The sequence below is a fragment of the Syzygium oleosum genome, unplaced genomic scaffold, assembly GCF_021117445.2.
Source record: "Syzygium oleosum isolate NSW1041296 unplaced genomic scaffold, Sole_v2.1 Sole_v2.06, whole genome shotgun sequence".
NCBI classification, from domain to species: domain Eukaryota; kingdom Viridiplantae; phylum Streptophyta; class Magnoliopsida; order Myrtales; family Myrtaceae; genus Syzygium; species Syzygium oleosum.
The window spans coordinates 12,595,062-12,607,970 of record NW_026607490.1 but is presented as its reverse complement, the minus strand read 5'-3'; the positions used below and the strand labels follow the sequence as shown (position 1 = coordinate 12,607,970).

The window sequence follows — 12,909 nt, the reverse complement described above, 5'->3', positions numbered from 1 at the left end:
ATTTTCTCTAGTGTTAATAACATGTGAAGGTTGCTAACTTGCATTAGAAAATGATCGAGGAGCGGTCATGAGAATGGAGAAAGCAATTCCATAAATCGTGTTGTGGTGACGGAAGGGGAGATATGGTGGTGTTAGTGTCGGTATTGAATGATGATGCCGGTGATAGTGATCACTCGATGGTGGTGGCAAATGGCCGCGGCAGACAGCGGCGGCCGCGTAGTGAAAAAAGAATACAAACAATGAATTTAAAAAGTTGACAGGTATATCAACCAATACGTGGTCATACAACTTTCACCTTTGTCAATTGGAAATGATTCAGGGTATATAACACCCACATTGTATAATGTCAACAGATCATATTTTTTCGTCAATGTAATATAAGATAAATCCCGAATTGGTTAGGAGTACTATTTGATGGATAGGTCATGGCTGACATAATCAATCGGTTCAAGGACCACGCTTTCAACCTAAAGTACCCTAACATAGACCTCAGTTCAACATAGCTTAACATCAAGCCTAACCTACCAAAGCTAATCCAATAAGTGGCCTAACACGTCGTTGCAAAATTCAACAAAACTCACTGTGCGTGAACACTAAATAGTCACGGTTCGAACTCAAATTAGACGGTCCACAGCCTAACTATAGGCTGAATTGGGGAGAGAGATTTGAATTTGGAACCCACATAGGTCGAGCAATACTTCGAATGATCTCGGTTCATATGAGCCCAGTTGATCCAAGCCATTAGATCTCGTGGATTCCGGGTGGGGAGCCGGCTCGGATCAACCGGTCCCGCGTGCACCTCAGAGCGGCTAATAATTCTCCCGTGGAGTCACTGTCATCTGCTACAGCTCTTCAGTGTATTTGGACACGGGATGATCTAGGCTCTTGCCTCATGTTCCTTTCTCCATTTATTCAAAATTCTTATCATGGCGTGTCAACGGGTAATTTCAACCAATGTCCAAAATTCAGATCGTTTTCCTATATTTTCCGTAGATTTTGGTTGATCATGGCTTGACTAAAAACTCGATTTTGGATCGAGCAATCCCTATTCGTGTTTGCTTCTCCCTAGAGAAAAAAGCAAGAGAGACGGCGACACGCGTCGTGCACACGCTTCACTTTGAGAGAATATCCAAAACTCAGACAATTAACCCAACAAATACTTCGTGATACCACCAATCACCACGGCAAGTAACCCAAAGGATTCAAAAGCAGGGGCGCAAGAGTCAAATGGGCACAACACGGTTGGTGAAGCAAATAATATGACTTTGATTGAACGGAAGTGCTTGCTGCCCATCAAGGAAGATGCATGAACCGAACCAAAGGTGGCGTAACTCAAAAATCCAAGTGGGGTCTTTGATTGAGGACATCATCAATCAAAGGAACAAAGTCTTGAGTTTTCATACTGCAGCATTGCAGCTGGTGCAGAGCTTTCGTCTCTCTTCCAAATTCTCTGGGTCGCTGTCCTGATGCAATCATCATTCATCTCCATGTTGCTGCAGTGCAAATGCTGTAGAACTGGGGAATATTAAAAGGCCGGAAAGACAAAAAATATGGGGTTCATGTCAGCCGAGTCAGCTCATTCTCTTGGAGACAGCATCACCATTCTTTCAACTTGGAAATTAAAACTTTGCTCAGAAATTAGGTGCATCCATAGGGACCATACCTCTCGCAGAGTTTCCCCCTTTTGTGAGCAACACCCAGTTTCTTTTCGTAATATATGACCAACATGTGGGTTTTTAAAATGATGGTGCAGCCTTTAAGAAAAGCCAAGTGCTTATTACATCCTTTACCTTCCCTCCCACTTGAACAAGGCCTTTCCTGCAGCTCTTAGCAGAGCAGAGTACCCAAAGACCACCTCAGATAAATAACATAATTCCACTGGCTGTACATAGATCCCTGTCTGAAAGTTTATGAAGTAATTGGCATTGAAAAAAAAAAAAAACATATCGACTATGTAAATCCCAAAAAAAATGACTGGCAAAGACAAAGAGACGATGCCAACAAAGGTAAATCCGAAAACTAACAATCCATGCTAAAAATTAAAAGCGACCACTCTCACAATAGGGTGGTCAAACAGTCTTTTCAAGATAACTTTCTCTTGTAATCTGTGATGGGTTCAACAGAGGCAAATAAAAAAAACTAACAATCAATGCCAAAGCCAGTGCTAATTTTTTATGCTTCGGCAACAATGATTAGACTTGCACTCTATCCTGTGACCAAGACAAAGAAAGCCTTTGAGACTTAAGCTCACTTCCTTTGCAATTACAAGCCATGGGATTTTTCAGGACAACACGCTATTGGCAGCGGAGCTGCAGAAGAATAAGTTCCCTCTCCGTAAATTTTCTATTGTTTAAGCAACGGAATATATCTCTGTTACTAAAGAAATGCCGTCAAAAGTCACAATATCAAATGGGATGTAGATCATGATCCAACAATAATACAGGGAAACTGGTTGAAAAGAAGAAGCCCATAACATTCGCTATCAATCCTCTCCAAGCTAAATGACCAAAAGGGCAAATTGACTTGGCATTCAGAGACATCGAAGGAATTACTTTTGTTTGCTTTATAGAAGCACTCAAAACATAGAAAGAGAGAGAGAGATACAAAGAACACAGACCCACTCTTCATAATGGAGACATAAAGAGAATCACACTGCACATTCAACAAAAAAAGGCATGACCAGAAGCTTGACAATCATTCCCTTTATTGAATTTATTGTGAAAATGTTCAGATCCTAGCATCCTATTCTTGTCGTATACTCATCCTTCCTCCCTCTTTACAAGGTGGCTCTGATGCAAGTATAAAAGTCAGATTTGCCAATGAAGTATGAAGGCACAATCCTGATATCACTTATAACTAGTAACAAATTAAAGCACCGTCATATATATAAAGAAGTATAATATACCCCACTTGTAATACTTCCCCAACGGAAACAGGTGGGAAACAAGGAACCCTACTGCTCTGTGGGCCAAGCCAACCCGTGATTGAAGAGTACTAACATACAAAGACTCAAATGAATTGTGAACAAATCTCATGTTCAGGGATGAAGACTAATCTTGCTTCAAGTTAGGGCACCTCCGTCTCCAAAAAGTTAGCTATCTTATGGAAAATAACGAGGAAGGTCATTTCATTCACGGTTGACAACAAATAACTTTCCAATTGCAGTATTCAGATCCCCACAGCTTTTCTTAAACAAAACCATCAGCTTTGACACGGACACTTTTAACAAGGCTTAATACAGCCTCATCCACTTTATCCTCAATCCTCTCCACATTAATCTCAACAACTTCAGACTTAACCAACAGCTAGGAGATTCAACGCTCTTGTCATTTTTTGCGGGAGGGATCCGTTCTCCCCTGTGCACTTTACCTTCTATTTAAAAGAGCAAGCAAATAATGAGACACATAAGTAGACCCTGAAAGGAAGATCGGTCTGGTTGACAGTGGTCAGGGAGTCTATGAAAACAACAATGCTATAGACTACGGAGGGATCGACAGCTGACCGCAACAGTCCCTCAAGGTCCAAAGCATTAAAAAAGACATCGCCTTTGAGACACCATATGAAATACCATTCTCACAGAGTGCACAGGTTTAAAGGACCAGATTGAAATATGAAGAGACTAGATAAAAAAAAAAGTTCCCAATTGCATCAAGCAATTTCTTGAAAGGAACACATGACACCCTTGATCAGTCAATTCACCAACAAAGAACACTTCACCGAAACATTTACAATCTTTCTGACCAGTTCATGGTATATAAGCTTATTGCCATAAATACGTTATGTACACTGAATCATGAAATCTAATATTCACATTGCCCCGACGGCACAGACAGCCCAATATCATCCACCGGTTGAATCTTAATCGAATATAGCATTACCAAGTTAACACATTGACGTCATGTCAATCTAATGGGAACCTTCTCCCTCGCGGCATCGCCGATTCCATCCACTGCCAAACTCCTCAACATTTTCTTGAATGCGAAATGCACACAATTCGACAGCGCAATCCAACATATGACCTCATACACAAAGTCGAGCGCGAAACCCGAACCGGAGCCGAACCGCGACGACGAATCATCCTCCCAATTCGGTCCCCCGAAATTCCATCCGCCGCCGTCTCCGCCGCCGCCGCCGGGACCGAAACCCCCACCGAACGGGTCGCTGCCGTAGAATCCGCAGTCTCCGACGTCGTCCCCTTCGTCGGGGCAATCTCCGGACAACGATCGCCGCTTCGATCGCCGCCTTCTCCGGACGAGGCGGCGAGGCAGGGTCCTGCAGGCCTGGGATTTCACGGCGGCGGCGGCAGCGGAGATTTGGAGGACCGCGGCGGAAGGCGCCGACGGGTCGCCGGCCGAATCGGAGAGAGCGATGTGGTGATGGGACCGAGCGAGCGAGAGCTTCTTCGCGAGCCCTAGGCCTGAAACGAGCGTGTCGATCGACAGAGCGACGTCCATGGCGGGGAGAGATCGAGGAGGAAGCAATCGATGGCGGAGGAGGAGAATCGGAAGGGGGAAGTTAGGGTTCGGGGGGGGGGGGGGGGGGGGGATTTTCCCGGGAAAATTGGGGAAAACTGATGGGAAAAAAACAAGAACATGAAGAACCGAAAGGAATCTCATTGTTGGGCTTGGGCTTGGGCTTGGGCTTAAGCGTTATTGGAAGGCCCACTTATTTATGGAGGTTTTATGCCCCATTTTGTCGGGTTCGGGCTTGTCGGATCCAAGCTTGATCCGAGAGAGCCAACGTTGAAATAGGTCAAGGCTGCGTTTGGTTCAGCATTTTGAAGGAGCTTTTAGGAAAATGCAAAGCAGTTTAGCCTAAAGGGCTTTGGGGAAATGCAAAGACCGTTTGGTAAACTTTGCTTTGAAAAGCAACTTTAAGAGAAAAGCTGTTTGGTGAAAACACATTTGGAAAGTCCATTTGGGTGATTAATTTAAAGTTTTAATTTTTAATTGGGTTAAAATTGAAAAAAAAAGGTCTGCAACTTTTTTAATTCAAATATCGACAATAATGTTAAAAGATATCGTGTAAATAATTTTATTTAAAAAATAAAATTTATTCTTTTTGCTAAAAAATTCAAATGGAAAATTCACATCAAAGTGGTCTCTTTCTTAATTTAAAAAGCATTACAATAATCATGATAACATATGCCCCGACGAAAGAAATTCATTATCCTTAAAAATTACAAACATTGTTAAATATTTCCTAAACTTATAGCTATTTGATCACGTAAACGTGCCATGTCAGAAGCTAAGTCATCATTTGAGGCACTACTCTCCTCATTTACATCATCGGTATATAAATTGGGATCCAAATCCACTTCTGCAAAATGTGCATCATTCACGGCATTTCTTCGTATATAATTATGCAAAGTCATTGCTGCTATCACAATTTTCACTTGCTTTTTGTATGGATAACTTGGCATGCTCTTTAGAATCTTCCACTTCTTCTTCAATACGCCAAAGGCACGCTCAATCTCTGATCGCAGTGAGGAGTGGGCACGGTTGAACACTTCTTTATAGCCAGTAGGTGCTGGACCTCGTTGAAACTCCGGCAAATGATACCTAACTTCTTTGTATGGACCCAAGTAACCCGTGTGATTTGGATATCCAGAATCTACTAAATAATATTTACCTACACAAAAAAATTGTAAATTTAATCAACATATACCACATGCATATATTAAAGTATAAAAACCACTAATTCAATATGAGTAAACATATCATCCAATTCAAGGACTTAAAACAACCCATCAAGCAATACTAGCTCCTTAAAACAACCCATCAAGCAATAGCCATTATCAGAAACCACATGCACTTAAAACAACCCATCAAGCAATACCAGCTCCTTGGTACTATAACGACGGTTCTACAATCTCTTGGCCAAACAAACCAGAATATCTCCTTCTCAATTTATACAAACTCGCTTCAGTGTTAGTTCTGCAATTCAATAAAATATTGACCAAATAGAGACAGCAAAAGAGGCTAAAGAACAGAGAGACGGGTCTGCAATTCAATAAACTCGCTTGAGTGTTAACTAAACCATCCAAAAGATTCAAAGAACTTGATAACAAGGTAGCCACAAAGTTCACCTCAGGACATTCCTGCTTTCTTTACCATCAGCTTTGGCAATCTTTATGGTTTTGGAATAGGCACTTTTGAAGAAGTGTTAACCTTCGAATCAATAATCTCACTAGCACACTCATTAGCCTTTCCAAAGGAGTCCAAGACAAGGATTGCGACATCTTTTATCTTTCTATCATCTTTCTACTTTGATTAGTAGTGTAGATTAAGAGCAGCTAATCAAGCTTAGAATTTACGTTTGGCTCAACCAATTTTCACTAATCTTCCCATGAAACAACTCACTGAGAGTACTTTTGCTCTGCCCCCAATTTTAGACTTAATGAGTGGTGCAGAACTGAAGTTCCTTTCTTGTGCAACAAATATCATTCCTCCGATCACTTTCCATTTACCAAGAAAGAAGAAACAAACAAAGGCAATAAAAACAGGTTTCACAAATAATCACTCGAAAACCTCTCTTTTTGTGCCTTCACAGCCCTAATAAAAAACAAGGCGAAAAATAACACAAAAACAAGATGAATGAGAGATTGAACCTGCAGGGGAGCGTGGTCGAGCGAGGGAGTGCCGTCGAGCAGGCGTGCTGTCGAGCGAGAGAGAAAACGCAAAGGAGAGGGAGCGCGGTCGATCAAGCGTGGAAGCAGGAGGAGCGACAAGCGCCGAGCGAGCGCAAGCCTATAAGATAACGCGTGGGAGCAGGAAGGGCGCTGTCGAGCGAGCGCGGTCGATCAAGCACCGATTGAGCGCCGTCGAGCGAAAGAGAAAACGCAAAAGGAGAGGGAGCAGAGATGTGAGAAAGCGTTGGGTCTAGAGCAACAAAGGGAAGAGACGGGGTTGCAGATCTAGGGTTTTGTTTTTAAAAAAGGGTAAACTTGGATTTTTAGTAAATTTTTGAGGACAAAAAAGGAACTCAGCAAAACTTCATTAAACAAAGGTTTCAGCATTCCGAAAATGCTGAAAGCTCAATGCTAGTAGGTACTAGCATTGAGCTTTCAGCATTTCCAAGGCCAACTTTCACCCCAAAGCTCCTTGGGAAATGATTACCAAACACCCCACATTTTCTCCAAAGGGCTTTCAGGCCTCAAGGGGCTTTCAAAATGCCCAACCAAACGCACCCCAAGTATCACATCTATATATCTATGTTGCTCAAACATGATATATTTAGGGAAACATGTTTTACTGGTGAAATAATATCCCCTATTGACCATGAAACATGCTATCCCTAGAAAGCCCTTTTGCATGCTGGAAGACTTTTTTTTTTTTACTGCAAAACTGGTAAAAGTGTATAAATATGTGTATCCATCCAATCGAATATATAACTGAAAATTTCATTATGGTTTGATTTTACTCTTTAGGACTTTCTGATGATTGACAGATGACGAGGTTGAAATGTAATTGACATGTGTTGACACCTAAATTTTCATTACCCCACGGGGAGGTCGCAACAATATGTTTACTATCATCCATTCCATTGAGTAACGATCCACTACCAGAGTCCATTCCAATGAGTAACTATCCACTTCTTCTGCAACTAGTCGCCGCTTTTATCACTTCATAGTTGGGCTCAAGAATGGAACTATTACCTTATTGCCGTTCGCCATAGCTTTCTTATGCAAGACCAGTCAACTTGCGTGAGCTCAAAAACCAGTGTATATATAATTGAAATAGTACCTTTTTGGGTGTTGCAATCTGAAGATGTCCAAGATAGTTTTCACTTAACTTCGGTTTGGCCCAAAACCATGCATATCATGATTAAATGTTTCATTCTCAATTATTTTAAGGTTATACAATGAAAAATCGCAAATTCGTACACCAGTAATAAATTTATCCCAAACTAATTTTTGGATCACCTAAAACCAAAAATTGATACACACGTATTGACTTTTGGTTAGCTTTCGTCAGATTTTGTTGTTAATTTAATAAGTTTGATGATATGTGGCAGTTGACGTGGCAAGTTCATGTTGAAACTATGGGTTAATATTACGAAAAACTCTAAACTAATACACATGTGATAAATTTTGCCGCAAACCGGTACATACGTGACACATTTACCCTACGTTAACTTCCTTCAAATTTTTGTTAAATTTAGCGAGAACTCTAGATCGTCTTCCTCTTCATCAAGTCCTTCATCATCATCTTTGTCTAAGGTCATGGAAATTGCGAATGGCATTTAGCAAGAACTCTTTAGGAAAACGAGAGTCCTCCATTCCACTGATTTATACCGGTCGCGTTTGAGGCTCTATGTTTCCAAGGACCTCCCTCTCTTTCATTTTTGTCGTATCCCTTAGCCATAACCTTCTAATTGCATATATAGTTGCTTCGCTCATTGTCGGTTTGTGTCAAACTTGGTCTTATGTTTCTATGTCTCAGCCCTACATGATTTGCTGCTTGTCCATAAATCTCTTTTTACACTTACATATTGCTCTTGCTATGTTTGTCACGTCTCGATCCGAAATCAAGATCGATGCTTGATGACCGAACATGATCCGAGCGGAACCGTGACTTGCGAAAATACGTTAGAGCGACCCATTTATTTTTAACAATGCGCAAGTGGAAGCAAATAAAAATAAACAAGATAACATGAGTAATATAAGCAAACATCGTACGTTGTATTTACATGATCCGTACTTATTTTGACAAGCCCCTTTTTCGGTCCTTGCTTATATTTTACATACCATCGTCAAAGTGGTTCCGCATACGAGACAACTATGAACAAACAAAACTTTTGCTTGGTCATCCTACTTCCACTACTTCTTACGGCTACTCGCTCCTCAGTCCACGCTCGTCTCCTCCCCACATCCCGTCCGTCTGGCCGTCTTACACCCCGCCTGTGGCCTGCCCTAGAGCCGGTCCGCCTGTGCCGCCAAACGGCCCGTTGAACCCATGTAGGGGTCCAACCCAATCTCCGTTCGCGAGGCGATACCACGCCACGTACGGGTGAGGAACCAAGTTCTCATGGCTTTCATCTACCATAATATACGTCGTAATCCAACGATAGGCACGACCTTCTCGGGCATCTATCACCGTGAGCAACTCGGCTCTCATCTCCACGGGATTACCAAACCGGGTAGGGGGAGACGCCATCCTACGGACCTAAAAAGAAGGAAAACAACGGGGAATGAGTCGGGGAGACTTAATAAATGAAAACACTAATATCAAGTTATGATGAATCAATCGCCGTTAGCATAAGTTGGCTCTTACCGTACCTGCACCGATGGCAAATCAATAACAAAGTTCACGCTACGAAACAACATCAAACATGATTGTCACGCATGAACATCACTAGCCAAAGAAGGAACAAGCTATAATCGTCCAAGTAACCGATAAACGGTCCAAGCAAACCATGTTACAACGCATCTCAACTTCCTTTCCCGATATTAGGAAATTCACTTACTCAAATAAATAAAATAAGAACTAGAAAGTGAGAGACATGTGGTGAACACAGGAGTCTCGGGCAGTTCTCGGGCGTGGTTCTCTAGCTTGGCCGAATAAAAACAAAAGAGAGAGTCGGTGGGGCTTTCTCCTTGGGCGTGAACAAGGAAATAAGAGAGCAAGTGGTCGGTGGTGTGTGTGTGTTTGGACGTGAGAATAAGGGGAGAGATGGTGATGGCGTGAGTAATTCTTAACAAATGGGGACTTCCTCAATTTATAGTGGCCAAAGCAAAAGAATAGACAAAATGTCATCATGAAAGGGGGTCCCTAAAGTCTAAGGTCATTTAAGGTTTTGTCATCATGAAAGGGCCTCAAAGTCTAATGTTATTAATGGACATGAGCCAAAGAATATGATGAAGGTGATCTAGACAAATCTAAGCCATTATTGGCTCTAATTCTCTCCCTTTCTCTCTCTCTTGGCCTCTCTCTCGGCTCCCTCTTCCTTGGCCGACTTCCCCCTTGTTTTGTTTCAATAATTGATGACCACGAGTCATCAAACTTCATTTAATGAGATGCATAATTCAGCTGGTCAGAAATAAATGAAGTGGGATACCTAAGCTTGGGGTCCATTATTGGTGGCTTCTAGAGAATTGACTTGGTCAAGATTTTTGTCTCTAGTTCCTTCTAATTTCTGAACCGTGGGACTCAATTCTGGTCCTCTGGGATTGTTGGTTCCACTCACAAATGATTCGGGTCAACCAGTTCACGCAAACCGACTAATCGATACTTAAATCACAACCCCGCATCGTAACATTTAACTTGTTTTCCGAGGATTTTTCGTGACAAAACACGCATAACAATCCCATTTAATCCGAGGTTCGATGTGAGAATGTCCTCAAATATCACCTAACACAACCAAACCAAGGTCCAAGTTAAATGGAATAAACCCAAGCTAACCGACTGGTTGAACGCGTGGCCAGGTCTAACCGGGCACCAGGCCGGGCGCACTGCCGGGCCATACAAGCATGCGATTAGGCCACACGGGCACAGGGTCGGGTTACACTGGCACTGCGCCGGGCTGCACGGCCAACGTGCCGAGCACCACGCCGGCTGCACGAGCAACGTGCCGAGCACAATGTCGACCCGCATGAGCAAGGGGTCGGTTCATGGGTCTAACACATGCGTTGGCTTATGCATGGGCACAATGCATGGCTCATGGTCAAGTTCATTGGGCATAGGACTAGATCATAACCGGATCTGACCGGCACATTGCCTGGCACAAGAGTCAGGCACAATGACCGGCACACGGCCGGGCACGTAGCCGGCCCGTGGCCTAGCTGACAGGCACGATGGCCGGTCATGTCCGGGCACAAGGCCTGGCCGGCGTGGCTGGCACATAGCCTAGTCCGCGACCAAGCCATTGGGCTCGTGGCTTGGCACATGGCTCATTCATGGCCTACCCGACTTGGCGCAATGATTCTTGGTCAATTCGCGACAGATCCACGTTCGAGTATCACTGATCCATGGTCGACCTCGATTGTCATGTGGCCTTGTGGAATCCAGTACCCCGGAATTAACTCATGGGCATCCGTGACCGATGCATGACCGTACGGTATCACCCACGATCAATACATGCCAATACAGTACTGATCCATAGCTATCCCGAACCGTCCCACTAACGGCCCTTATGGTCAAAGGGTCATTCCATAGTCATATTACTCTAATCGTCTTGCGTAATCGGGGAGTTATTCCATTGTCGATCCCTAGGCTTATTCATAGACAATATTTCGATCGAACCATGATCAACTCTCAGTACACTCGTTCCGACTATATTGTCCATTCTATTACCAACCCTCGGGTCGGACTACTTGTCCAATCTTTTACCACATACCTTCAGCTTCCTAGGCCCGAATTCGGGGATGTCACAATTCTCCCTCTCTAATAAAATTTTGTCCTTGAAATTTAAACACGTACTGGGTTTCTTAAATAAATGCGGGTACTGACGTTTCATGATTTCCTCACCTTCTCAGGTGGCTTCTTCTATACCATGGTGTCACCATAGGACCTTTACTAAGGAAACAGTTTTATTTCTCAACACTTGCTCTTTACGATCTACGATCCGCACCGGCTCCTCAACATAGAACACTCTGCTGTCCAATTCGACCTCGTCGAAATTCAGCACGTGTTCCAGATCAGGTTCATACTTTCTCAACATACATGAAATACGTCATGTACCTGAGCAAGTTTTGGTGGCAATGCCAACCAGTAAGCTAAATTCCCTATTTTTTCTAAAATTTCAAAAGATCCTACATACATGGGACTGAGTTTACCTTTCTTCCCAAAACGCGACACACCCCTCATGGGTGACACTTTAAGAAACACGTGGTCGCCTACTTGAAATTCTAGAGGCTTCATACATTTGTCAGCATAACTCTTCTGTCGGCTTTGGGCAGTTCTAAGCTTATCCTTAATCTCTTGCATAACCTCGTTGGTGAATTGAACTAGCTCTAGACCCGTGACCTTCTTTTCCCCGACCTTGTCCCAACATATTGGAGTTTTGCAAGCTCGACCGTATAGTGCCTCGAATGGTGCCATTCCGATACTTTGCTGGTAACTGTTATTGTATGCGAATTCTATGAGATGTAAAATGTTCATCCCAACTCCCCCTGAAATCAACGACGCATGCTCGCAACATATTCTCGAGAGTTTGGATAGTCTTTTCTATTTGACCATCTGTCTATGGATGATAGGCAGTGCTGTATTGTGACTTGGTTCCCATAGCGGTTTGAAGACTTTGCTAGAAAGTCGCAGTAAATTTCGGATCTCGATCGGATGTGATTGTTACTAGGACTCTATGTAGTTGCACAATTTGGCGAACATATAACTCGGCATAATCTTCCAATGAAAAGTTCTTTCTTATCGAAAGAAAATGGGCTGACTTTGTCAGTCGATCAATAATCACCCATATTGAGTCATTTCCCCGCTGACTTCTTGGCAATCGCATTACGAAGTCCATTGTGATGTGTTCCCACTTCCATTCAGGAATTTCCAACGGTTGCAATAATCCTCCAGGCTTGCAATGTTGAGCCTTGATTTGCTAACACGTTAAGCATTTAGCAACATGTTTGGCTATGTCAGTCTTTATACCATTCCACCAGAAATGTTGTCACAAATTTTGGTACATTTTGGTACTATCTGGGTGAATACTATAATTGCTCTTATGGGCTTCCGTCAAGATTTCTTCTTTCAGTTGCTCATTGTTAGGCACGCATAGGCGTCCATTGATCTTCAAGATTCCGTCGTCAGTCATATGAAAGTTGGATTTCTTTGTTCTGAGAGTCCTTTTTGAATCTTTTGAATCTCAAGATTTGTCTGTTATGATGCATTGGCTTTCAATATGAGTTCTAGTTCAATTATGAGAGCAGCTAGTAGACTTTGGTGTCGTCCAACTTCAAGTTTGTAA

At 42.8% G+C, this 12,909-nt stretch overlaps 1 protein-coding gene across 4 annotated transcripts; it reads right to left on the bottom strand.

The window, feature by feature from the left end:
* Positions 1-242: 242 nt before the first annotated feature.
* Positions 243-4,529, bottom strand: LOC115682826 (uncharacterized). Of its 4 annotated transcripts, none has more exons than XR_008816895.1 (3): positions 3,879-4,529; positions 1,791-1,900; positions 243-1,515 (listed from the first exon to the last, which is right to left on the bottom strand). XR_008816895.1 is itself a non-coding variant. In XM_056312819.1 (2 exons), the coding sequence occupies exon 1, from the start codon at positions 4,452-4,454 to the stop codon at positions 3,897-3,899; it is 558 nt and encodes a 185-aa protein (XP_056168794.1). In that variant the 5' UTR covers positions 4,455-4,529; the 3' UTR covers positions 243-1,493; positions 3,879-3,896. The 4 variants fall into 4 exon arrangements, 2 of the variants coding, with proteins under 2 accessions (XP_056168794.1, XP_056168793.1); XR_008816894.1 differs by having other exon boundaries at positions 243-1,493; XM_056312819.1 differs by lacking the exon at positions 1,791-1,900 and having other exon boundaries at positions 243-1,493.
* Between the last annotated feature and the right edge of the window lie 8,380 nt (positions 4,530-12,909).